Source organism: Eulemur rufifrons, chromosome 8 (genome assembly GCF_041146395.1).
Source record: "Eulemur rufifrons isolate Redbay chromosome 8, OSU_ERuf_1, whole genome shotgun sequence".
In the NCBI taxonomy this organism is placed as follows: domain Eukaryota; kingdom Metazoa; phylum Chordata; class Mammalia; order Primates; family Lemuridae; genus Eulemur; species Eulemur rufifrons.
The window spans coordinates 81,434,698-81,460,907 of record NC_090990.1 but is presented as its reverse complement, the minus strand read 5'-3'; the positions used below and the strand labels follow the sequence as shown (position 1 = coordinate 81,460,907).

Here is a 26,210-nt window from a genome sequence, read left to right as displayed (position 1 = left end):
ACCTACTACTTCTAGTTTTGGTAGTAACTCTATATTCATTAATGGAGATTTGACAAAAATTACTTGAACCTTTAACAGTCAATATTATTATTATTATTTTGGTCTTGTTTCAAGTGTTTGGCCTACGACTGAGTTCTGAAACAGTGGAAACATTAGGTAATTACGACTATAAATTCTACACTACAGCAAAGAAGTGCACTCAACATTGTAATTTATTTTAACATTAATATTTTTAACTTAGTTTATAATTTGGATAATACCTAAAAATTCAATTTTACATTACCGTCTGTGGAGAAAAGGTGCTCGCCATCATACCAAGTGATAGAAATTCTAATAATTTCAAAATAATCTGAACACTGGATTGTATTGAGGAAATATTTTCACTTCTCTCGGTTCTTATTTATGTCTGGTTGCAAATGGATAGTTTCTAAAATCTTGTCATGTGTCACCACAATCTAAATAATTCATCTTGCTTTCCCTTTATACATAAAGACGTTGAGAACATTCTAGTTGACCATTTTGACATGCTTGACAGCTGTAGCAAAAACCTTATTTTGACAACTCTCTTGGGAAAGGTTTTGGTTTTGATTCGGAAAAAATTGCTGAGGGTCAAAAAGCTCACTAATTAGCAATTTGATCACCTGTTAATAAAAATTGAAACTACTTTTTGACGTTAAGGGCGAAGAAAGTAACATACAGAAATATACTTTAAGTTGTCCTATAAAATTTCAAATCTGGCGAGAGATAGCTACACGTGGGAAAACTCACAACCAAGATAGCGACCCTTCTTCGTGTGTCCCTAATTATTAAATAGGTAGTGATGCGTGGATTTCTTGGTCGTCTCCTCGGAAACCGCAACCTGACAGGACCTTTGTAGGCACCAGGAGGAGTGCCAGGACCCGGTAGGTGTTCTGAGGGTGTCGTGTGCGCCTGCGCTGGTTTATCCCGGCCTCTCGTAGTGAGAGAGGCCCAGAGACCCGGATGGAGGACGGGCGGACGCGCGGTTGCCATGGCAGCTTGGTCCTGGTTGCCGGGGGAGCAGGTGCTGGGGTCTCCCTTGCCTCATTGTCAGAGCTTAGAAAGAGGAGAGGAGACCACTCCTGGCCATCTCTGTGACCCCATCCGCTGCATCTTACACAGGCAGGAGGGGATATAGAGGGAGGGAAGGGAAGGACGATGCGAAAATATTTATGGTGGGATAAAGGGTAAAAGGTATAAACGTCTGGTATAGCTGCGAAGGAAGGTGGGTAAAGAAACGAGGGAAGAGCCCTCGTGTTGGCGCCTTATCCTCTGAGGGCCACGGAGCCTGGCACTGTTGCATGAGGGAGACTCTTATGAGGGTAGCTTAGACTCTCGACATTTTTGTCATATTCTTTCCCCTCACAAAGTTCTCGAAAGTGGAAAGTAATAATTTCATCCCTGGGAGAAAAAGTCACTCCTGAAATGTTAGCGTCCATGAAGAGGGTATGGTATTCATTTAGTTGGTGGTAACTTGGGATTCTGAATACAAATTGAAATTATCACCTAATGTTTGTGAAATGTTTACCGTCATACCTTGTGACAGATAGAGATTTTGTTTTTTTTTTAATTACTTGTGGGATCACCGTTTTGGCCTGATCACAGGAAGAATGGGTCAGATGATCTCACCATTTTATGACTTAGTTTTTGTCTAAGTATTTATTTTATATTAAAAAGCTTTTCCTTCGACATTGTTTCAGTTCATAGATTTTAGAAAAGCATATATTTAAAAGTCTGTAAGAGAAGACTGGAGTCAATGAAGTAGATTAAACTATTTTTTGAATATTCTGATCCTGGAATAAAATTGTCAAAATTATGTATACATGCAGATTTGGCTTAGACTCATGCTAAAAGGTCTGCAGTCACCTACCCACACAGGATTTATCAGACACTCAGGGAAGAAGGAATTGATTTTTCTTACTATAGTTCCCTATTAAGAGGGTGGATCTGGTCTAAGGCATTTACATAGACTTTTACTGATGATAAATGTTGAAATTTAAATGTGTGAAATTCACAGTCATAAAGTAGGAAATAAGTATTAGGTGACATGGTTTGTGTAATATGTATTTTTGTTCCAGCATGTTGACTGTGTACCATATGGACAACACCCTGGGGATGAAGATTAAAAAGAACTGAAGGTGTTGAATATCCTGTGACGCATTTGAAAAAGGCTTAAGGGACTCGGTAACAAGAGTTTATGACTTATGTTCTTTGTTTACTTGAGAACCAGTCATAAGCTTTTTTGAAGTTATACAAAAAGAATTACACTTCAGATTTATGGAACTTCATTTACTTCTCAGAGTTACTTCAACTTCTTTTCATTTGAAATATGGCATAATAGTATAACTTAATAGCACCTAACATGTTTAATTTGTAATCATTATATTTTTAATTTATTATACTGATTCTGTGTTTTAGTTTTAAATTTGAGTTTTCACCTGGGTAGGATTCATTGTAAATAATAAAGCACATCTACTGAAGTCTTCAGTCAACCATTTATTTATGTGTTCAGAACTATGTTTATTATAAAATAAGGGAAAGCACTGAAGAGTTCCAAAGAAATGTGCTTCTAACAGTTATGTAACTTGAACATCTTAAAATAATAAATTACAAAATCCCTGGTCTGAAAAGAAAGCTGATTATCCCAAGGCATCGTGACTATGAAAAATAGTATTATATGTGTAAGCATTTTGGATTATAATGCATTTTAGTTTATTCTACATCATTGATGGTGCCCTTACTTTTAATTGGTAGGTAGGTGGACATAATTGCTTAAGTGACTTAGCCTGTCTTGCAGCTAGGCATGGTAAATAAACTCATTCTGAAGCATTGATTTACTTTCTCCAAGTCACCTCAAAATATTGCCCTCAACCTCTAATTTAGAAATTATTGAAGGTTTACTTTTGTATTTTTAGTTTAAAAGAAATATCTAGAAGAAATTATATTTCAACTAATATTTTAGAAATAATAATTATCCAGTTGAATAATTAACATTTAGTGTACCTAAAACTAACTTTGTCTTGAGAGGGAAATAGACCCAATATCAAGAACTGTCCAGAGGAAAGCTGATATTTAAATTAAACACATTTCAGAATTTTTTTAAGTTTTGAATTTAATCACTCAGGCACTGATCATTTATTTTGGATTAACTTTTATCATGGTGCTATTCATTTGCTTTTAAACTCACTTGCTCTTCATGAGTTGGCAATTACTTACTAATTTGCATCTTATAGAATAAGAGAATCTTAGAGTTAAAAGAAATCTTGCCAGGTATGGTGGTGAATGCCTGTAGTCCCAGCTCCTTGAGAGGCTGAGGCAGGAGGATTTCTTGAGCCCTGGAGTTTGAGGTTGCAGTGAGCTATGATGACTCCACTGCACTCTAGCTCCAGCAACAGAGCAAGACCCTGTCAAAAAAAAAAAAAAAAAAAAAATCTTAAGGGTCATCTAGCTCTGTTGCTTTCCTAAAGCTTCAATGTCCTATAAAACATTCCTGCCACAGTCATCTTCTGGGCTCCATATAAACATTTACATTAATAGGTAATGCAGCACTTCTATAAGCAGCTCATTTCACTTCAGGAAAAGTTTGCTGTAAGTTCTGTCTTATGCATTGTGCCAAAATTTGCCCCTGAGTTTCCAGCCCTTTGTATTAGTTTTACTCCTTGACATTATACAAGTTCATTCCTCCTTCAAAATATTGTAAAGAAGTTATTATAACTCTCCTGAGTTTTGTCTTCTTTTTCTTCTTTAGGTTAACATTTCCAGTATTTTCAAGTATTCCCCAGAATCTGGTTTTAAGGCATTTTATTCTTCTTCCCTTTCCTTCTTCTTTATCCTCCTTTCTTCTGTACTAGCCTCTGAATGTATTCCAGTTTGTCTTTTGTTTTCTAAACCGTGGTGCAAAAATCTGGACTTCATATATTATCTATATCTCACCCAAAGTCTCAGCCCTAGAGTTCATTTACATTTTTGGTATCCTCATCATTCTTTTAACTTCATTCTTTTAACGTCGTTCTTTAACTCTATAGAGTTTAGTGAATTCAAAGATCTGGTTTTTCTATACTTCTTTTGAAACTGGACCTGGAATTCTATGTTCTTTCAAAAGTCAATAGTAGAAAGTATGCAAATTAGTGCTATATATTTCTACCTTTTTCTGTTTCATGCTAATTAGATCTACATTAATAATTTCGCCACCTTTTCTTTTTGAAAAGATAATATGACATCAGACTGACCCCCTCATTCCTTCCAGACCCTTCTTCAGAAACAGACTTTATGTTCTGGCCACACTGGTCAATTCTATGTGCTTCCATGTTTGTTTATTCTTTCTCATGCTGTTCTCTTTGCCTGGAATAACTGATGAGCTCTCAAACTAGTATTCAGACCTCATCCCAGCTTTCCTTGATATTTCCAATTTTATATTAATTGCTTTTTTATTCTTTTTTCCATTGTTCTTTATATATCTTTATTCCAATTATTTATTTATTTATTCATTTGCGATAAGGTCTCACTCTGTTGCCTGGGCTAGGGTGCAGTGGCATCATTATAGCTCACTGCAACCTCAAACTCCTGGGCTCAAGCAATCCTCCTGGGCTCAAGCGATCCTCCTGCCTCAGCCTCCTGAGTAGCTGGGATTACAGGCACACGCCACCACACCCAACTATTTTTGGTAGAGACAGGGTCTCACTATGTTGCTCAGCTTGTTGTCAACCTCCTGGCTTCAAGAGATCCTTCCACCTTGGCCTCCCGAAGTGCTAGGATTATGGATGTGAGCCCATGTGGCTGGCCCCCCTTTTTTTAAAAAATTTTTTTAGCTTTGTCTGCTCTAGCATACTGTGAGCATCTCAAAGGCATAGGTCTATTTTAAAAATCATAGTAGGAGTATATTTAGGAATATAGTAAGTGTTCAACAAATTTTTATCAAAATTGTATTTTTTATATGTATACGTGTATGTATATGGTTTATATATATTTAAATATATATGGTATGATAACACATGTACAGACACATTATAGGTAAAGATTTATATGCTTCATTTGTTTGAAAAGTTATACACACAAAAATATTAACAGGCCTATGAACTGACCTCAATTCAAAGATAATTTTAGCTTAGTTCTTTTTAAAATGACTTAATTTATACACCATTTTAACAGACATTTCATCTGACAACCTTGTCTCTGTCTTCTAGATTGTATTAGGTATCACAGTTTTCTTAATGAAAAAATATATTTTATTTAGGTTGACAGAAGTTTTTCTGTGTAAATCAATATTCACCATAATTGAGAATCATTTGTTACCTATTAAAAAGCTCTCAGGTCACAAATTATAATTAGGCCATATAAATTACTAGAAGGATTGGGAAATTGAGGTTGGGAATTGATATAATTGTGTTTATTTGAACATGAAAAAATGTGAGTGAGTGAGACTTAAAAACTGAGCCATCTGCTCTGACCTGAACAAAGAGTTTTAATGACTGGCAGGGGATGTGGATAATCCTTTTCTAAGCTTCACATAGTCTTCTTACCTACCTTTTTTAGTCTCCTTGTAGATTAATTAAGGTTTTGGGAATTGGGGGAAAGTGGGAAGGTTGTTAGGAATGTCTGCCTAAGGAAATGTCTTAGCATTGCAAGTCTCTCTTTTACAGTGTATACAGATACATGTTCATTTTGAACATTCCATTTTATGTTTCTTTGTGTTAATTAGTTTACCTTCAACATTAATCTCCATATTCCATTGCACCTCTAAAGTGGACATAACATATACCTTATCTTTTACAATCTTACAGCATTATTCTTTCACAAACAAAAAATGAATGAAAATAAAGATACTGATTCAAAAGAAAGTGGAGAATATGAAGATGACTTTGAAAAGGACCTGGAGTGGTTAATTAATGAAAAAGAAAGAAGTGATGCCAGCATAATAGAGGTATATACAAATTGCCAGCAGTATTCATAATGATTACATTAACAAAATACTTTGTAATTCTTGAAGGTTTTTACATTATTATCACATCTAAACCTCACAAAATTCGTTTGATATACATTGGATGATTACCATTATCCCCATCTTAGAGATGAGAAAATTGAGGCTTACTGTGTTTAAATGTTGTATCCTAAGGCATAGGGCTGGTTAGTGAGAGAATAGGGATTAAATTAGCACTTAATAAAGCTAAAATGATCAATATAAAATTATAATTTAAATAATATAAGTAAATTAAAAATCATGAATTATTGCATCAAAAGTTAAATACAGTTAATTCTTACTTTCTATTAATTTGGGTAAAATCATGGGGTTATGCTTTTAACATAGATGAAAATAAAGCAAATCCTTAGAAAACATGACTTTCAGCTAATATTTAAAAATTTAAGACTGAATTAGCTCGTCTGGGGAATGAATATAGAGAAAACAGTAAAGGGTCAAAGACTGAGCCATAGGAATACTTCTAGGAAAAAGTGAATCTGTTAAACACGATCATATACTATTTATCAGAGATGTAGAAGGGAAATCCAAGGAAATGAACCAGTTCCTGGATAACTGTAGGTTCTCTGTCTCTTTATATATTTATAATGTGGATATATATTTATATATAATGTATATGTGTATACATATACATACGTGTGTGTGTGTGTATATATACGTGTATATACATAAGTTAGTGTCAGTATGTAGGGAAGTAATGAGGAAAAGGACAAAGCCTGAGATATGAATAGTTGACTTTAGAGAGCTAATGATCAGAGTAGTTATAGCAGAAGTCAGATTTAAGGTTTAGAGAAAAGAATATGAGGAAATGCAAGTTTTATTTCACAAACTTCTCTTCCTTCCATCTTGCTTTCTTGTACAGTAGAGAAGACAAATGGGGTAGACAATATTTGAAAAAGGCAACAGAGTCCAAAGTTAAGATTCTTCTAAGGTGGCTTTTAAATGGGACTTTTATACATCTTACCAGAAAAATAATCAGAATAACTAGAGGCAGATACACCCAGAATAGTAAAGTTGAACCAGTTTCTCATGACTAGAAGGGTTTGAGATCTAAAGCACAGGTTGATAGAATTATAGAGGTAATAATGATGATTTATTGTCTCATTTTTAAATTCATTCAACAAATATTAATGATAACCTACCATGCATCAGAGGCTATTTTAGATGGTAGGGATACAGCAGGGATTTTTAAAAAGTGCTATCACGAATCTTATACATTCCAGTTGATGATTACAATAATCTCTTTTGAGGCTGGTGGGAAAAAGGGATAATAGAGCAAGAAATAGGGAAGAGGTTCAGAGGAAGATTTCTTTGTAAAAAGTGGGTTTTATAAAAGAAAAGAAGTGAAAGCCAAAGGAGAATTCAGAAACAGATTCTGTAAGAATGAACCAGAGAATCAAATAAAGCTAAAAAGAACAATTGCAATGCAGACATCTTAGTCAAATCATAGTTATTTAGCAATCATTTTAATGGGTCAGGTTTATTTGCTATTTAGACATATGGCAGTGTTGAGCATGGTAGTAAGTGAAGGCTGCCAGAAATAATGACCTGTGAGCAAGTAAAAGGAAAGTTATTTTAAGGGATTGAAGAGAGCAGTATGTAGTACCTCCCACAGAACTGGTTTAGGAGGGAAAGAATTGTCCGAGAAAAGGGAAAAAGTACATATTGTTGGGGTAAAGTGTTTGGTAGCAGAAGTGGAGCTGAGTTTTATTATGCAATAGTATTGGTTTATGATTCACGTAGAATTAATTTTTTTAAAATGTAAGATCAAGTTATCTGATGGTGGCTAACATGGATTATTGAAGTCTCTGAGGATAGTTGAGCGAGGAAAATCTCACCTACAGGTAAAAATTAACCTGTAATTTGGATTTAGGTCCTGCAGAAGATAGTGGCAATAATCGTCTGAAAAGATTAAAAGAATCTCAAATGATTAGGACTCCAGACCTTCACATGGTCTGGAGAGAAAGATGCTTTATTGAAGAATGCAAGTATTACAAGGAGAAAACATTTTAGAAAATATTCTTTTGAAAATGTAAAAAGAGGAAAATTTTATAGGAGGAGGAATAATAAATAAGATTGTGTTATTTGTAGTTACCTTTTGATTCATTAGCGTAAAAAAATTTTTAAAAATCAATGTAGCACTTAGCAACATCAAATTCAAACTTAAGAGTTGAATTATCCCTAAACTGTTGTTGCATGTATGTCCCTTGGATGCTCGTATGTATGAATTAGAATATTATGAGCAGACTATGAGCAAGAAGCACTTAGATTTTCCACATTCATAAAATAAATTACATGAATAGGAAAATCCATTTTGCATTGTCCACATATGAATGAACAAAAGAGTCTCAATTTTGACTGAAAAATAGAACCTCATATCTTTTTTTTAGATGGCTTGTGAGAAGGAAGAGAATATTAACCAAGAATTAAAAGAAAATGAAACAGAAATAGAACACACCAAACAGCTTTCTGATCCTGACAACTCTTTGGAGGATGAAGTTTCACCAAGAAGAAATGACTTCATTTCTGTACCAAGTATTCAATCTTTGGATCCTATTTCAGATTCAGATAGTGAAAACTCTTTCCAGGAATCCAAACTAGAAAGCCAAAAAGACCTGGAGGAGGAAGAGGATGAGGAAGTAAGAAGATATATTATGGAGAAAATTATGCAAGCTAATAAGCTTCTACAAAATCAAGAACCTGTGAATGATAAAAGGGAACGAAAACTTAAGTTCAAGGACAAATTAGTTGATCTGGAAGTTCCTCCACTAGAAGACACTTATAAAAATTATTTTGAAAATGAAAGTAATATGTCTGAAAAACTATCACAGTTATGTATTTCCAATGAATTTGCACAAGAAAATGTGCTCCTGTCACTTACTGATGGAAGCTGTGAAGAAAATAAGGATAGGAAGATACTGGTAGAGAGAGATGGAAAGTTTGAACTTCTGAATTTACAAGACATTGAGAGTCAAGGATTTTTACCCCCCATTAATAATGTTAATAGTATAGAAAATGAACAGTTGTCACCCAGATTTTCCAACTCATCTGTCAATGGTGTCAAGAAAGAAGATTCTGCAGCGAAGATTCATGCTATCACTCACTCATCAACAGGAGAGCCACCAGCTTATATGCCTCAGCCACTACTCAACCCTAAAACTCACCCAAGCTCTGCTGCCAACTCAGATCGAAGTAAAGGGAATGGGAAATCTAATTACAGGACACAGTGTGCAGTTATATCTCCAGTGACCTCAACATACTGTCTGTCCCCTAGACAGAAAGAACTGCAAAAGAAACTAGAACAAAAGAGAGAAAAGCTAAAAAGAGAGGTGAGAACATAAGTGGGCATTATATTGAAAGAGTATGTTTTTGTGTTTTATAAATGCAATAGGAATTATAACCATTGTTCAGAGTATTGGAGTTTTTTTGTTTGCTTTATTTTTGTATTGTTAGATTGATTAAGTGTTAAGAATGTATATTTAAGGAACGAACACTGATTACGTTGGTCCTTTCTTGTAAGGATCACAAAGCATAGTAGAATGATCTGGGTTAGGGCTAGAGATCTCAGTGATGAGTTCATCTGATCCTCTCATTTTAAAGGTTGGGACTCAGTTAAGTGACTGCTGAAAGTAATCTTGATATGAGATAGGTGAAAATCAAATGTCAGATGGAAAAATGAGGGCACAAAGTTGTAGGGGTTTAGGAGGCAACAGGAACACTTGGATTCTCTTGTGTGTGTGTGTTTCATATATCTTATATGCCTATAATTCCTTAATTTCAGGGATTTCAGTATTAAATTAAAAATAGAGCCTAATAGTCATAATAAAATATCTCTAAAATGCCACATGGAATCCCAAATTAATTTTTTTTTTTTTTTTAAAGACAGAATCTTGCTCTGTCATCCATGCTAGAGTGCAGTGGCCTGATCATAGCTCACTGTAACCTCTAACTCCCAGGTTTAAATGAATTCTCCTGTCTCAGCCTCCCGAGTAGCTGATACTACAGGCATGTGCCACCATGCCCAGCTAATTTTTTGTAGAGACTGGGGTCTTGCTATATTGAGGCTGGTCTTGAACTCCTGGCCTCAAGTGATCCTCCCACCTCAGCCTCCCAGAGATTTTAGGCTGAGATTATAGGCATGAGCTACCATGTTTGCTCCTAAATGAAACTCTGGATTTTATAATTGAAAATTCCAGAAACTTAAACTGGCAAGTTTTCTCTGAATTACTTATGTCAGTGCTCCCCTTATGTGGATCCCTAATGGTATTAAGCTGAGCCATACAAAATGTCTAACTGTAAATACAAAAACTCAGCAGAATCATAGCTTAATAGAATTTTACAATTAGAAGTGACCTTAAAGGCCATTTCATAGATAAGAAAATTATAGTCTAGAAAGTTTAAATAACTTTACCAAAGTCACTCAACTTGTTAGTAGCAAAGTTAGAATCAAAATCCCCATTCTTTGGCATCTTTTGAAAAATGGTGTGTTTTCCATTTTATGTGGGAAATTATCAGGGGTAATTTATGGCACTTAAGTAAGGAATTCACGTTAGCAACAAAAGGTGAAATATGAAGGTGTAGGAATGTGTAACCTATAGCACCCTCAGGCAGGAATCTTAAAGGGTGCATGTTTATAGAGTTTTTCTTATTTGGTCACTGAATCTGAACTCTTATCAGTCAAACCCAGTTTACTTGGTTTAGGTATAAAACAATACTTAAACGTATCAGAACTTTATAATAATACAGAAGAATTTGTTGAGAGTGTCTGAACTACATGTTTGCTATACACAAACACATATGTGTGGGTGTGAATACATTTTTTTACAGAAGTTATTCAGGGGATTTTATATAAATGTCAGTGCCTTTTTACCAATGAACTGATAGTATTCTTTAACTGATGTGAATGATGGATAGTTCTGTTTTCATTTTGATTCTCTTTTTTTGGGTGTCACATGCTATTTGTTCTGGGATACACTTTTGTTGTAATAGTATTCTTTTTTTTTTAATTTCAGCTTATTATGGGGGTACAAAAGTTCAGGTTATATATATTGCCCATGCCCCCCCATCCCCCCAAATCTGAGCTTCAAGCGTGTCCATTCCCTAGACAGTGCACATCGCACTCATCACGTAGGTATACACCCATCCCCTCCCCCCAACCCCCACCTCTGTCCGATACCCAATTACCGTGCTCAAGGCATGGTCTTTGACTGCTAAGTCTTTTAACATTGTTTAGTTGGCTTCAGGGGAAGGCTTTTCTTTTTTATGCCCAGTATTTACTGGGTTGGGCTGCTATCCTCTGTCTTCTGATCCTTAAGTGCACCATTTCAGTATTTTCTTTGGCAACTGCATTAGCTATGCTTTGGCTGATACCTTCTGTGTAATATAGCTAAATGTTCCCTTTGGAAAGATAATCATCTTTTACCACCCTATATTCATGCAAGGCATCCAGAGTCCTTTTTGTGAAAAGGAAATGTATAAATAAATGTAAAACTTAATCTTTAATAAATTAATATTTTACATAGCATAGTCTAGTTTAGGGCTCAGAAAATAGTATACAGATATTTTCAATGGTATTTCATGCTGTTTGGGAGAATTTTTTCCTTTTCTCCCTTTTGTTCAATCAAAAGGAATTAGAAAGTTTTTCTATATTATCAAAATGCAAGGAAAACATGTTGAATTCCATTTTTTAAAGAAGATTTAAGCATGGACTTGTATAATTCAGTTCACATAAATGATAAAATTTTAGTATTGAAAGAGACTTAAGAGGTTGTTAATGTAGCTCCATTTTATAGATAAGAATATTGAGACAGGAATTAAGTGCTTTGCCCAAATTGACACAGTATGATAGCAGAAGGATTGTACTCTGATATGCTAACTTCTAGCTTGATGCTGTTTCCATTATGCAAAGTTGTTTTGCTCCCAGTAACTATTTTATGCTGCTATATAACTGATTTAAGTAACTACCTTCAAATTTAAGTAAGTTCTTTTTATAACATTAGCTAATAATTCATATTTTAGAAATTTATTTTGCTCTTAATAGTTGACAAAGTGTCTAAATATTTTCTGATAGCAAAAATGTTAATTTCTGAATATAAACTACTTAAAAAATATTTTTAAAATGTTCAAACACTTAAACAGGCACAATTAACTCCTGTATCCCCATCACCCAGATTCAAAAGTCATTGAGATTTTGGCATATTTGTTTCATCTCCTTCCTTTTTTTTGGTAAAGTATTTTTAAAGCAAGAGCTAAACAGCATATTGTGTCTCACTTAAATACTTTAGTATACATCTCTAAGTGATTATGGCATTTTCTTTTCATAATCGCAATGCCATTTATCACAATTAACAGATTTAACAATAATATAAAAAGATTGAAGACATTTATAGTGCTTCTGGAGTGTGTTTTTTTTTTCTTTTGGATAGCTACAAATTGACAAGTTTAATACCAAAAGTAAACTAGGAAATAGAAGAAAGATTCAAGATATTCCTGATTAGCATGTATGTATTGTATATCTATGTAGTTGGAGACTTTATCTCTACAGTTTATCTAAAAAAAATGAAACTTTATTTTTTCCCCTACTAAGCATATTAGAGGCCCTATTTTTTTAAGGAGGCCCAATTTTCAGATGGAAAGTTTTAGGATCAGGGAATCCTAGTTTCAGATCTCAAAATGCATTACCCTGGTAACTCGTACAATTTTATTAATCTTTCATTAATGCCTTTTCATATTCTTTCCATTAGGAAGAGCAACGGAAAATAGAAGAAGAGAAAGAAAAGAAAAAAGAGAATGACATGGTATTTAAAGCATGGTTGCAAAAGAAACGAGAGCAGGTCCTTGAAATGAGGAGAATTCAGCGAGCAAAGCAAATTGAAGACATGAACAGTAGAGTAAGTAAAACTTCTTTATGAAAAATAAGTTCATTCAGATATGAAAGCTGAACTTATTTACAGAAGGATGTCTGAATATCAGAATATGAGCCTATAGAGGAAGTAGAAAAGTGATCCAAGAACTACCCCTGCAAAAGATGCAATATGCAGATGACTTTACAATGAGGTTCTAAGAGGTCTTGTGAAAATCAAATGATTCCTATTTTGTTCAAACTTTCAAATAGCACAGAAAATAGAAAACTGCCAATTCATTTTTTCAAGATAGTATAACTTTGATATTCAAATAGGACAAAGATACACACAAAAAACCCCCTACAGACTGGTCTCACTTAAGACTAGGCATACAGAAATCTTATGTAAAAGCTAGCAAATTAAAAACACCAAATTATTTACTTTTTTAAAATTTGAAACAGAAAATCTAAGAGAATATAAAAAATCATCCATAGCCTCACTACTTTAAAGAATCTATGTATATAAAATATAATAGAAATTGAAAATTAAACCTTCAGCTCTTCTAGGCTCATCTCCCAGCAATAACCACTTTTAACAGTGTGGTGCAAATCCTTACATTTCTTATTTATATTTATACATTTACATGCCAAAAGTTTTATTATGCTGTTTTTTTCACTGTGTTGTAGACGTGTTTCTAGGCCATTACATTTAAATCTCTCTTTTCAAATAGCTGCGTGGTATTCTTCTGTTAATTTATTAAACCATATTCCTCTCGTAGATATTTAGATTAGTTCGAATGTTGTACTATTAACAGTGTTAGGGACAGGTGTAGGTGAGCAGTGTTAACCATAGGAAAAGAGGAGGGGGACAAAAATGAGTAGGCCAATGAGCATTTAGAACCTAACCTGCAATGGCAAGAACTTGCAGTTAAAGACTTTTCCTGGCCAGAGGCACATGCAGAATTAGGAGCTCATGTCCAAAGGTGACCTTTTCACCATTAACATACATTCGCATAGTAAAAATCACACCCACTAGTGCCATGACAGTTTACAAATGTCATGGCAACCTTTGGAAGTTACCCTATAAAGATAAAATTGAGGAGGGCCATTAGCTCTAAGAACTCTCCACCTTTTTCCCAGGAAAATAATGAACATTCTACCCACCATTTAACATATCATAAGGTGTAGACATAAAAGTAGAAGTGTAGTAAGACCCCAGTGTCTTCTCCACTCATAGAGATAGACCTGTTTTCCCTCAGGAAACATTCTTTTGCTTCCTACTGCTGTGCAAAAATAGCCTGCAATAAAAGCTGCTTGTGTGGAAGTGTTAAGTGTCTGTCATCACTCTGTCACATGGCCTGGCTTGTGATTCTTCCAAGCCAGGAGCCAAAGAACCAGGACAACACCTCTAAAATCTCAACCCTGACGACAGTACTGCAGTGAAGATGTACAGTCTTGGGGAACATCCATAATCTGTAGGAGAGCTTCTTAAGAGTGGAGTTATTATGACTTTTGAATGTTCAGAGTAAAATTTTTGGTTAAAGATGCAAAATTAACTTCCCAAAAGGTAGTACCAATTTATAGTCCCTACAACAGTGTGTGAGAATGAATGTTTACCACACCCTGGCTAATACTTTATGTGGCTTTTTATCTTATTTTTTTCTTCAAATTAATAATGTACATGCTTGTGTATAAGCATATGTGTGTATGTGAAATAATTATTTTATATGTATGTATACACATATATGTGTGTGTGTGTGTGTGTGTGTGTGTGTGTCTGCCTCTGGTTTTTGGCACACAGCTCCTAAAACTCTTGTAATTTCCTGAGTGATGGGGGTGCTAGGTGTATCTTTTGTTACTGTATTTGACCTTTGACCCCAGTTCCTGACACGGAGCTCCTAATGCCTTGGAACTTCTTAGGTTATAGAACTATTGGTGGGCTCCTAGATAGGGGCTGGTCACTAGAAAGATAAAGCCATGACTAGAAACTTGGAACTTTCAGCTCCAACTCCTCCCTTCTAGGAAGGGCAGAGGGGATGTCGATTGATTTAATCTCAATGACTACATCGTGAAGCCTTCATAAAAATCCCTGAGCTACAGGGTTTGGAGAACTTCTGGGTTGTCGAACACATGGAGGTGCTGGGTGGGTCCTGAGAGGGCATGGAAGCTTCACACCCCTTCTCATACACTTTGCCCTGTGTATCTCTTCATTTGTAACCTTTATTAATAAAGCAGTAAATGTAACTGTATCCCTGAGTCCTGTGAGTAGGTTTAGCAAATTAATTGAACCTGAGGAGAGGGTCATGCTCTCCCCTTGATATATAGCTGGTTAGTCCGAAGCACAGGTCACAATCTGGGGCTTTCGATTGGCATCTGAAGTGGGGTCAGTCTTGTCGGACTGAGCCCTTAAATCATGGGATCTGATACTCCACATAGATAGTGTCAGAATTGGGTAAATTGTAGGGTACTCAGCTGGTGTTGTAAAACTGGTCAGTATGGGAAAAACCCCACACACATGTTGGTAACCAGAGGTAAAGTATTCTGTGTTGAGTGTGAACATAGGAGGAAAAACAGCTGGTTTTTCCTATTATATAGTGTGGGTATTCTTCTGTGAATTTCCTGTTTACAGTCTTTTCCTTTTCTTTTAATTTTATTTTTCTTACTGAGTAGTATACTAGAGATTTTGGTCCTTTATTATTTCTGTTATAAATATGTTTTCCTAGTCTAACAATAGTTTTTTTTGTTACATTGTTTATTATGCCATTTGTAGAAATTTTTAGCTCTTAAAAATCTTGGGTTGGATAGTACCTTCACAGGCAAGACACAAATACCATAAACTAAAAGAGAAAATATTGAGAAATTTGACTGTGACTATATAGTAAAATAATAATATACTATTTTATAGTAGGGTTTATTTTAGGAAGGAAATTATAGATCAATAATAGCAAATCTATTAATGTAATTCATCATATCAATAGGTAGATAAAAAGAATATGATTATTTAGAATGATGGAGCAAAGGTCTTTATTAATACTTTATATAATTTGTTTTTTAAAATTTCTAATAAAATATGAATTATAGTATAAAAAACTATATTGGGGAAATAATATAGGCATACCACTAAAGTCAGAAACATGTTAGGCTCACTTCTATATTAAATAACTGTTTTCTGGGATTTCTGTACAATTCATTAACAAGAGAAAAGGAAAGGAAGTACAAGTATTAATATTAGCAAATTGGCTTTTTACATGATAAATATACAAAAATTTATAGTATTTCTATAATACAGAAACTTCATAGAAAAATATAAGAGGGGAAGGAATATAGGAATATGCAAAATACTTTGAGCTAAAGAGGAATGTTTGAGACCTATATACAATACAATTACATACAATTATTGTATATACAATAGAGTACAATTTTGTAAGGTACCAAAAAGATGACTTTGGTGAATTTAAACAACTATAATATTCCTGGATGAGTGTGCTAAACATTAGTAAGTGTAAATAAATATCATATTCCTGTATAGATAAATTATCTTTTATAAAGATATGAATCCCTCCGAATTTATCTTTATACTTAATTTCCATGAAAAGCTTATTAGGATTTTAAAAATTATCATATTTATTATGATTATTATTTACATTATTAAATCAAAACTTTTCAATTTCCCAATTGAAAAAAATGAGCAAAGAATGTGTAGTAAATTCTCTCGTGAACAAATACAAATGGCCATAGTGTATGAAAAAATACAAATTTTTTGGAATCAAAGGAATACCAATTAAAAATTTTTCATTTATTCAATAAGTATGTGTTGATACTTACTATGTGCTGTCCCATGACTGGGAATATAGTCTTAAGCAAAATAGGTATAGTCTCTGTCTTATAGAGCTGATGTAGTAGGCATTTAAACGTTTTTTTAATTTATAAAATGTTTTAAATTATAAACATTTTTATAAACATAAATTATAAACATAGTGATGAATGCTATGAAAAAAAGCTATGAGAGATCATAATGAGGGAAACAAATGTATATTGCTAGTTCAGGAAGGATTTTTCTGAGTCAATGAAAGTAGGAATAGAAATTATTCTAAGAATGGGATCAATCTTTTCAGGCCAAGAGAACATGTGAGAATGTCCTGAGATAGGAGATAACCTAGTGAGTGTGAGAGAATCTGGAAAGTGAGTAAGAATCAGATCACCTGGCACTTTGAAGCCTGTAATAAGGATTTTATATTTTATTCTGTCATGGGAAGCAATTAAAATTATTTAAACAGAGGAGTGACACATCAGATATGCATTTTCACAAGATTACTCCAGCATGCTGTGAATGAATTGGGAGGGAGGGTTCAGGTCAAATATGGAGAGAGAAATTAGAAAGAATATATAGTTAACTTGGTGAGGAATGATGGTGACTTGGGCTACAGTTAAAGCAGTAGAGAAAGAGATCTGAGATATATTTTGAATTATTACTTGAAGGAAATTGGTAATTGATTAGATAATGTATGTGAGGGAGAATGAGATGTAAAAAGAATATACCAGTTTTTCTTCTGAGCAATTTGATGTGTGATGGTGCCATTCTCTGAAGCAGCAGAGAAGATACCTATCTGGGAGAAATTATTATTTCAGTTTTTAAATTGTTCGGTTTGAGGTACCCACAAAACATCAAAGTGAAGATGTTGAAGATTAACTGGAGAATTTGTCCTAGTGTTCAAGAGAGAGGTTAAGACTGGAGATATGAATTAGGAGATTAGTGATTTCAGAAATGGAGCAGTTTGTGGGGATGAGGATGTGGCCATAGAAGTGTGTGGCAAATGCACTGGAGAAAGTCATAGTAGATGAAAACATCAAAGTTCTGTGAGGCTGGATGTTGAGTGGTTCATCCATGTAGTTATAGATATTACTTGGGACTAGGACGGAGAGGAACACTGAGCCAGGAACAATCAGAAGTTGTTAGATTACTAGATTTAATAGAGCCAAGTAGTGTAAATATCAAAGGACCATGGGTTTAGTTAGGAAAGTAGAGAAGTACAATTTGGAAGAGGTATGGGGAAGTAAAGAGAATATGAATTTCTTTGCCTGAGCTCTGAAGTACTTGAAGTGTGGCAGAAAATGTAGCTTCTGTTTGAGAGAAGCTGTGCCTTGGAGAAGAATCAGGTCTTTTTATTTTCTAATCAATTTTTTAGCTAATGCCTCTTTGCATTATTTTTTAAATCATTGCTCTAGGGATTATAATATGTATACTGAATGTCAGAAATGTATCATTTTTGAAGGATTTTTAAAAACTGGATTATGGAATTTTGGGCTGACAGTTTTTTTCCCAGCATTTTAAAGATGGTGTTTAATTGTTTTCTGACCTCCATTGTTTCTTTCTTTTTTTTTTTTAAATACTCCTCAGAACAGTACAGACTGCCATTGTTTCTAATCAGAAGTCAGACATCATTATTATCATTGGTCCTGTGTATGTAATGTGTCTTTTTTTCTGTGGCTGCTTTAAAGTTTTTCTGGCTTTGGTTTTTAGAAGTTTATTATGTGTGTGATTTTTCTTTGAATTTACCTAACTTGGGTTTTGCTAAGTGTCTTGGATTTTTCTATTGATGTTTTGCACCAGATTTGGGAAATTTCTGGCCACTGTTTCTTTAAATATTTTTTTCTGCCTCCTCTTGTTTCTCCTCTCCTTATGGAAATCTGATTTCACATATGTTAGAATACTTGGCTATTATCTCACGTTACTAAAGTTCGTTTATTTAAAAAATGTTTTTCTTTGTTTAGTTTACATAATTTCTATTGATCTGTTTTTAGGCATTGACACTTTTTCCTGCAGTGTTCATCAGTCCACTATTTAGCCCATTCAGGGAATTTAAATTGGTTTTTTTTTTTTGGTTTGGTTTTTTAAGTTTCCATTTCTTTACTGAGATTCTCTGTTTATTTATTATATTCACTCTTTCCTTTAATTTCTCGAAAATATTAAATCTGTTTTAAATTCCTTATATCTAAATTCCAATATTTGTGCAATCTCAGGATATTTCCATTGATAGCCTCTTTCTCTGGATTATGGGTCACATTTTCTTGTTTCTTTATATATCCAGTGATTTTTATTGTGTAATAGACTCTGTGGATCTTTTGTTGTAGCGAGTCTAGATTACATTGTTTTCCTTTGGAGGGTACTGAATTTTTTTCTGGTGGTAGTTAAATTAGTATTGAATCTTCTTGATCCTGTCAGACTTGGTTTTATGTTTTGTTAGGATGGGACTATTTCAGGCTTTTCCTTAGTCCTAAAGTATGGCTCTTACTCTAGGACATGATCTTTACTTTGAAGCATGACTTATTTAGGGTGTACGTGGGTGACCAGGGTACTTAATTAGTGAGGTATTCCAACTATGGTTAGGCTGGAACTTCAGTGTCTCCCAGAATTGTGCAACCTCTGGTTTCTTCATCTTTCACAGAAGCTGCTCTCTGCTAGATTTGCAGAGCCTCAATCTACACATGCACAGCCCAGGCCTTGTCAAGGCCCAAGGGAACCCCCCTGACAGATTTATGGAGTGTCCCTCTGCATGTCTTCTTCCTTCCTAGTACCTTGCCCTAGAAATCCAGCTGTCTCAGCGCCCCAAACTCCTATTTCTGTGTTTCATGAGCCCAGGGAGACTATTACCTGCTCAATGCTGTGGCTCCCCCTTCCTATACTGTGGTCAGCAAAGTTGCCACCAAGTAGAGCACCAGGGTGAACATGGGGCTTATAGTGCATATTTTTCTTTCTCTAAGCAATCACAGCTGCTGCATATATTTTGTCTAGTTTTATAGCTGATTAGCGTAGAAGGGTAAGTCTGATACCAATTACTCCATTATGGCTGGATGCAAAAGTCTCCAGTTCACAGTCATTTATTCTTTTTTTAATCAGAGTTTAATCTGTTAATAATTATTTTTATAACTCATATTTTATCTTTATAATGTTTTGATTTTTTATATTTCCTTCTAATTTCTATTTTGGTTCCCCACATTATAGAGAGTTATTTTCTACTACCTTATGCTGTGATATCTTATGTAAAGTCTATCATTGTGATGATAGGGATGTATCTTCCCCCCATTTTTGTTAATATGATATTATCATTCCCATCATTTTAAACTAAAACTTTTAAAAACAATATATTCCTTGCAAGCAACATTTTTTAAATGTTCGGTATGTTTTTGAATAGATAACATATAGTTCAAAAATGAAAAGTTACAGAGAATTCTTTTTCCCACGCAATTTTCCAGCCAATAAATTCCCTTTTTCTAGTAGCAACCAGTGTTACCAGTTTCTTGTGTTTCTTTTCAGGAATATTATATATGTACATTACATGTATAGTATTATATGTATATTAACAAACATATAGATATAGAATCATACTCTACACAATGATCTGCACTTTTACTTTTCACTGGATATATCTTAGAAATCATTCCATACTGGTATATATATGGAGCTTTTAAAATTACATAGTCTTCTGTTACATGGATAGGTCATAATTTGTTTAATCATTTCCTATGTATTAACATTGAAGTTCTTCTAATCTTTTGGTATTACAAAAATGCTACAGTAATTATCCTTATATATGTTAATTTGCCAATATAAAATCTTAAAGGGAGGATATATTTGAGAAGGTAGAATTGCTGGATATTTAATTTTAAAATTTTGACAAATATTGCCAAATTATTTTCCATAGATGTGCCACTTAATACTATTATCAATAGTTTATGAAAGTTTCTGCATCCCTGTACCCTCATTAAGAATTGTGCTTTTAAATATTTTTATCTTTACCAATATGAAAAGTAAGAAATGCTGTCTAATTGTAGAAATATTATGAGAGAGATTGATCTCTATAAGCTGTTTGAACTTTCTTTTCATAGAAAAATTATTTGCCAACTTTTCTATTAGGAATATTGGTCCTTTTCTTTTTGATATATAGGAACTCCTTATGCATTACATAAATTAGTTCTTTAAGAGTTTAGCTACATTATTTTTTTCTTTTGTTTTTTTATTTCATTCTTTTGCAATGCAGAAATGTTTAATTTTATATTATGGGATTCATAAAGCCATAAAACCTGGAATAATTTTTAAAACAATCCTTTAAAGCATGACATAAGACACTACATTCAATCTCAGTAAATTTTGTTGGTTTCTACCTTCAAAGTATATCCAGAATCCTACTACCCTAATCCAAACCACAATTTTCTGTTACCTGGACTGTTGCAAAAACCTAATAACTGGTTGCCCTTCTACCTTGTTTCTCTCTCACCCAGTCTATTTCCACATAGTAGCCAGAATGATATTTCTAAAATGTAGAATAAATTGTGTCACTTATGCTTAGAAATCTCCAATGGCTTCTCATCTCAAAATAAAATCCAAAGTTCCTACTATGGTCTACTAGGTTGTACATTACCTGATCCCTGTTACTTCTCTGACTTCCTCTTCTACTCTGCTACAGCTTTACTTTGACTCCTTTGCTATTTACCAAACATACCAAACACAATCATTTCTCAGCTCATTTGCTTTTTTTTTTTTTTATTTCAACTTATTATGGGGGTACAGAAGTTCAGGTTATATATATTGCCCATGTACCGCCCATCCCCCCGAGTCAGAGCTTCAAGCGTGTCCATTCCCCAGACAGCGCGCATTGCACTCATCATGTAGTTATACCCCCACCCCTCCCCCCACCCCCCTTCCGCCCGAGTCAAAACATTCAAGCGTGACCATTCCCCAGATGGTGCGCAACGCACTCATCATGTAGGTATACACCCATCCCCTCCCCCCACCCCGCGTCCCCCCCCCAGTCAGGACATTCAAGCATGACCATACTCCAGACAATACGCAAGGTACTCATCATGTAAATATACACCCATCCCCAGCTCATTTGCTTTTACTGTTACCATTGCTTGAAATACTTTTTCTCCAGATATTTCATAACTTGTTCCCTCACTTTCTATTTAAATATCATCCTTTTTCCTCACCTCCTCTTTTATTACTTTCTTCTTCCCATGCTTTTCTTTTGAATCTGACATATCTGTCAATCAATTAATCATCTATTTTTTTTCCTCTATGTGTAAAACAACAATGCCCAATAGAACTTTTCTGTGATGATGGAAATGTTCTATATCTGTGCTTTCCAATATAGTAGCTACTAGCCATGTGTGGCTTTTAAGCAACTGAAATGTAGCTAGTGTGACTGAGATACTGAATTTTTAATTTTATTTAATTTAAATAGCCACACACGGTTAGCGGCTACTGTATTGTACAGTACAGGCGTAGAATGTCTGAGAGAGAGGAACTTATTTTTATCCATTAATATAACCCAGACCTTATGTACCTGCCATATAGTAAATACTCTATAAATATCTGTTGAATGAATGAAAGATCAGGAATACCCATTAATCCTGTTCATCCTTGAATCCTTGACTCCTCTAAAAATTTTTAAAACTTTTTAAATTTTTAAAAGTTTTACTTTGTTTTTAACAGATACAATAATTGTACATGTTTACGGGATACAGTGTGATGTTTTGATACATGTATACATTGTGTAATGATAAAATCAGGGTAATTGGCATATCTATCACTGCAGACACTTGTCATTTCTTTGTGGTGAGAACATTCAATATCTTCTCTTCTACTTATTTTGAAATATACGCTATTGTTAACTATAGTCACCCTACTGTGCAATAGAACACTATAACTTATTCCTCTTATCTAAATATAACTTTGTACCTGGACTTCTTTGATCTATTATTCCAGATTGAACACTTTGTCATCTCCAGCCATTCCCAGACTTCCAGGTGTTTTGATCAAGGAGTCCTCTCTGTGAAGTTCAGTTGTGCATCAAATATCTTGAATTACATAAATCTTATAAATTAGACTGGAGCATACCTGGCAGTGTGTTTCACAGAGAAGGGAAAATGCAAGATGTAGGAAACAGTCTTCTTTATCACAGAGCTTATATTTGGGGAAAATATTAAATGAGTGCATCCTTCCCTTTTGTGTTCTAGCCAGGCATCTGCATAATATCACGCTTTTCCCAAGTTTAGAGTCCCAAATTTGTCCTCTTTCTCTCCTTTATTCCCCCAAATAATAGCTCTTTAATTTTTGAAAATTCCCTGAATATCCATCATGAAGTTTGAGGGACCATGAAAAGCTCCTAGCTTTTTCTTACGTCAAAATTCTCATGGCTGTTATCCCTATCAGAAAATTCTTATGATTGAAAATCCTTATGGCCATTCTCCATAATTGTAATTACAGTTTTGAAGATGCACTTAGCAGTTGATTCTGACACTCTTAAAACGTGGGGGAAAAAAGTTAGAATTTAAAAGAAAGGATGAATTACACAAACGTTGGATCATTTGTTTGCAAACTGTATTCCATGGAGCTCCTTCAGGAACTGCCACAAAGATGGGCCCGCTCATACTGCCTATCCTCAACCCTTCTTCAGTCCTTTGTTTTACATGTTTTTACCATTGTGCAAAATGATTTGATTTGACAAAGGGTTCAACGCTGAAAATTTTGAAAATCACTGCTTTTACACTTGCTTCATTTATTGATTACCTCAGTAAGACTTTTGAAAGCAAATAGACGGTGATGAGTTCAATGTTGAATTCCCGACAGAGGGTAATCAGTGTTGCTGATTTGAGAGTTTGGATGCTAGGGATGTGGGTAATGAGGCTGGCATTATTATGAAAAATTGAAGAGAAGGACATGTATTCTTGTAGAGTCCCATAGGCAAGTCCTCTAAAAGTAGTTTTGGTTTATCTAAAGTAAGCAAAGCTTGTTTTCTAATCAGCAGGAAAACAGAGATCCACAACAAGCTTTTCGATTATGGCTTAAAAAAAAGCATGAAGAACAGATGAAAGAAAGAAAGACAGAAGAACTAAGAAAGCAAGAGGAATGCTTATTCTTCCTTAAAGGAACAGAAGGCCGTGAAAGGGCCTTTAAACAGTAAGTTAAAGGAAGGACATTTGTCCCCCTTTCTCATGGTCATTTTAGAAAGTTATATGATTAATAAAGATTGACAAAAAAAAAAAAAAGAAAAAAACCCAAAATGTTTTCTCATTCTTACTTATTCAATTTTAAATTAGTGTTTTTTAAAAATGTGTAATTCTTTAAATCCATAATTTATATATCTGTACCACTTTTTCTTCAGGTTACTTTTTAATACTAAAATTATTTTTATGGCACTAGTGTGATATTCATTTATTTGTTTAATTGTGTATTTCTGAGAGAAATGGGTCAAAGATTGGTTATAGCTTCTACATAGCCCTCCAAAAAACTGAATGAAATAGTTGCATTTACCAGTAAATGTTTTTCTGTAAAGAAAGGCAGGTGGGCTGAGGAGGAAAATCCATATAGAACAAATGAAAAAGAGATTTGGGTACATATTTTATTAATTTAAGGCAAACCTGATCTTTTTTCAGTTATCTAGGGAAGAGTCTGCATTACCTTGCTAATTCCGAGAATACAGACCTAGCTTCATAACTTTGCTAGCAAGCCTTGGGGGAAAGTTGAGGGAGAGAGTGCATATTGATTTCAAGTGTTTGAAGTTCATTTCTTTCTTTGTCTTTTTTGCTGTCTTTCCTTCTTTTATCTCTTTTTTACATAACCTTTTATTATAAGAGAAACAGTAAATGTGCATTGTGGATATAGAGTTTAAAGTTACATTTTCATCACGCAGAAATCATGGATGAGAACTGTTAGCACCAGAGTGCATATTTTCTAGATATTTCTCTGTACATATATTTATAATTTTAAAATATAAATTGAGATCATGCTGTATATACTATTCTGCAACCTGCTTATTTTTGTTAACGATCTCATCTAATATGCAGCCTATATCCACTTTTTTCCCCAACTGACCTGTAAATGACTTGCAGCTGACTTGCTTCAACTAGTGTCCAATTGAGAATCATACAACATTGGATTATGATGTTTCTTAAGTCCCTTTTATTCTAATAGTTAGTTTAGATTTCTTAAAAAAACTAAATATTAATATGTATGTATACACACACACCATATACACACTCATATACCAGCTATGTGTGTGTATACAGTTGTTTTTGATGTTATTTTAATTAAGCAAGTTTTATAGACTTAAATTTTTTAGAATGCAGACTTTTCCTTTACCTCTTTTGATGTTTTCATGTTTAGGCTTATTTTTCCATTTTAAGAAAGAGCTATTGGCAGGGGACAGTGGCTCACACCTGTAATCCTAGCACTCTGGGAGGCTAAGGCAGGAGGATCGCTTGAGCTCAGGAGTTCGAGACCAGCCTCAGCAAAAGCGAGACCCCGTCTCTACTAAAAATAGAAAGAAATTAGCCCCACAACTAAAAATAGAAAAAATCATCCAGGTGTGGTGGCTCATGCCTGTAGTCCCAGCTATTCGGGAGGCTGAGGCAGGAGGATCGCTTAAGCCTGGGAGTTTGAGGTTGCTGTGAGCTAGGCTGAAGCCACGGCACTCTAGCCTGGGCAACAGAGCAAGACTCTGTCTCCAAAAAAAAAAGAAGAAAAAAAAAGAACCATTTTATGCACTGAAAAGCAAGAGCTCTATAATTTCTCTATCAAGGAGAGTAAGATAGCATTTCTGCATACTAGTATTCTTAACCTGGCTAAGTAATGTTTTAGAATACAGCTAGTTGCAAAGATTAAGTTATTTGGAATATACCATGTAGTTATTTGCTTAGGAAATCATATTTCTTAAAACAAAGTGTAGGATCTATAGCACATGTAAAATATTGTGTTTATTACTAAAAAGCCAATGAAGTGGGCAGTTTCATCACAAGATAAACTTAATTTCAAACATTTGATTCCAAATGTAACTATAATTTCTTATAGGAGCCTGGGGCATAAGCTTGAAATTTTTCAGTTGCTACTGAAAATGTTTGTGTTGTGACAGTATTTCATTGTAAAGATAGTATATGTACATTTCCTTTGATTGCTACAGTAGTAACTTTATAGCATGAAGAGTATATCAGGTTTATTCACCAAATCTGATCATTCCTCTTTCTACAGATGGCTAAGAAAGAAACGGATAGAGAAAATCGCAGAGCAACAAGTTGCCAAAGAGAGAACTAGACAGCTTCGACTAGAAGCTAAGCGTTCTAAAGAGTTACAGAACCACATGTATATCTCAGAAGCCAAATCTTTTCGTTTTACTGATCATTACTGAAAGTATCAATTAAATAATTCATTTGGCAGCTGATGTCATCAGAATTTTGGTTATCATTTCTTATGGCCTGTGTGCTTTGTTCTTACTCTAAATTACAGAAATGGTATTTATCTTTTGGTGATATTGACAGTTAATTTGTTTTTGTTTTTTTAACACTAGAACAAAATAAATTTTTTCCCTCACAGTGTTGTAA

General features: G+C 34.3%; 1 protein-coding gene across 2 annotated transcripts; it reads left to right on the top strand.

Annotated features, from left to right (window-relative positions):
- The first annotated feature begins 950 nt into the window (after window positions 1-950).
- CCDC181 (coiled-coil domain containing 181) lies at window positions 951-26,210 on the top strand. 2 transcript variants are annotated; one of them, XM_069478311.1, is made up of 6 exons: window positions 951-1,140; window positions 5,799-5,938; window positions 8,383-9,321; window positions 12,736-12,882; window positions 23,642-23,793; window positions 25,861-26,210. In XM_069478311.1, the coding sequence occupies exons 2-6, from the start codon at window positions 5,822-5,824 to the stop codon at window positions 26,015-26,017; spliced, it is 1,512 nt and encodes a 503-aa protein (XP_069334412.1). In that variant the 5' UTR covers window positions 951-1,140; window positions 5,799-5,821; the 3' UTR covers window positions 26,018-26,210. The 2 variants fall into 2 exon arrangements, with proteins under 2 accessions (XP_069334412.1, XP_069334411.1); XM_069478310.1 differs by having other exon boundaries at window positions 23,639-23,793.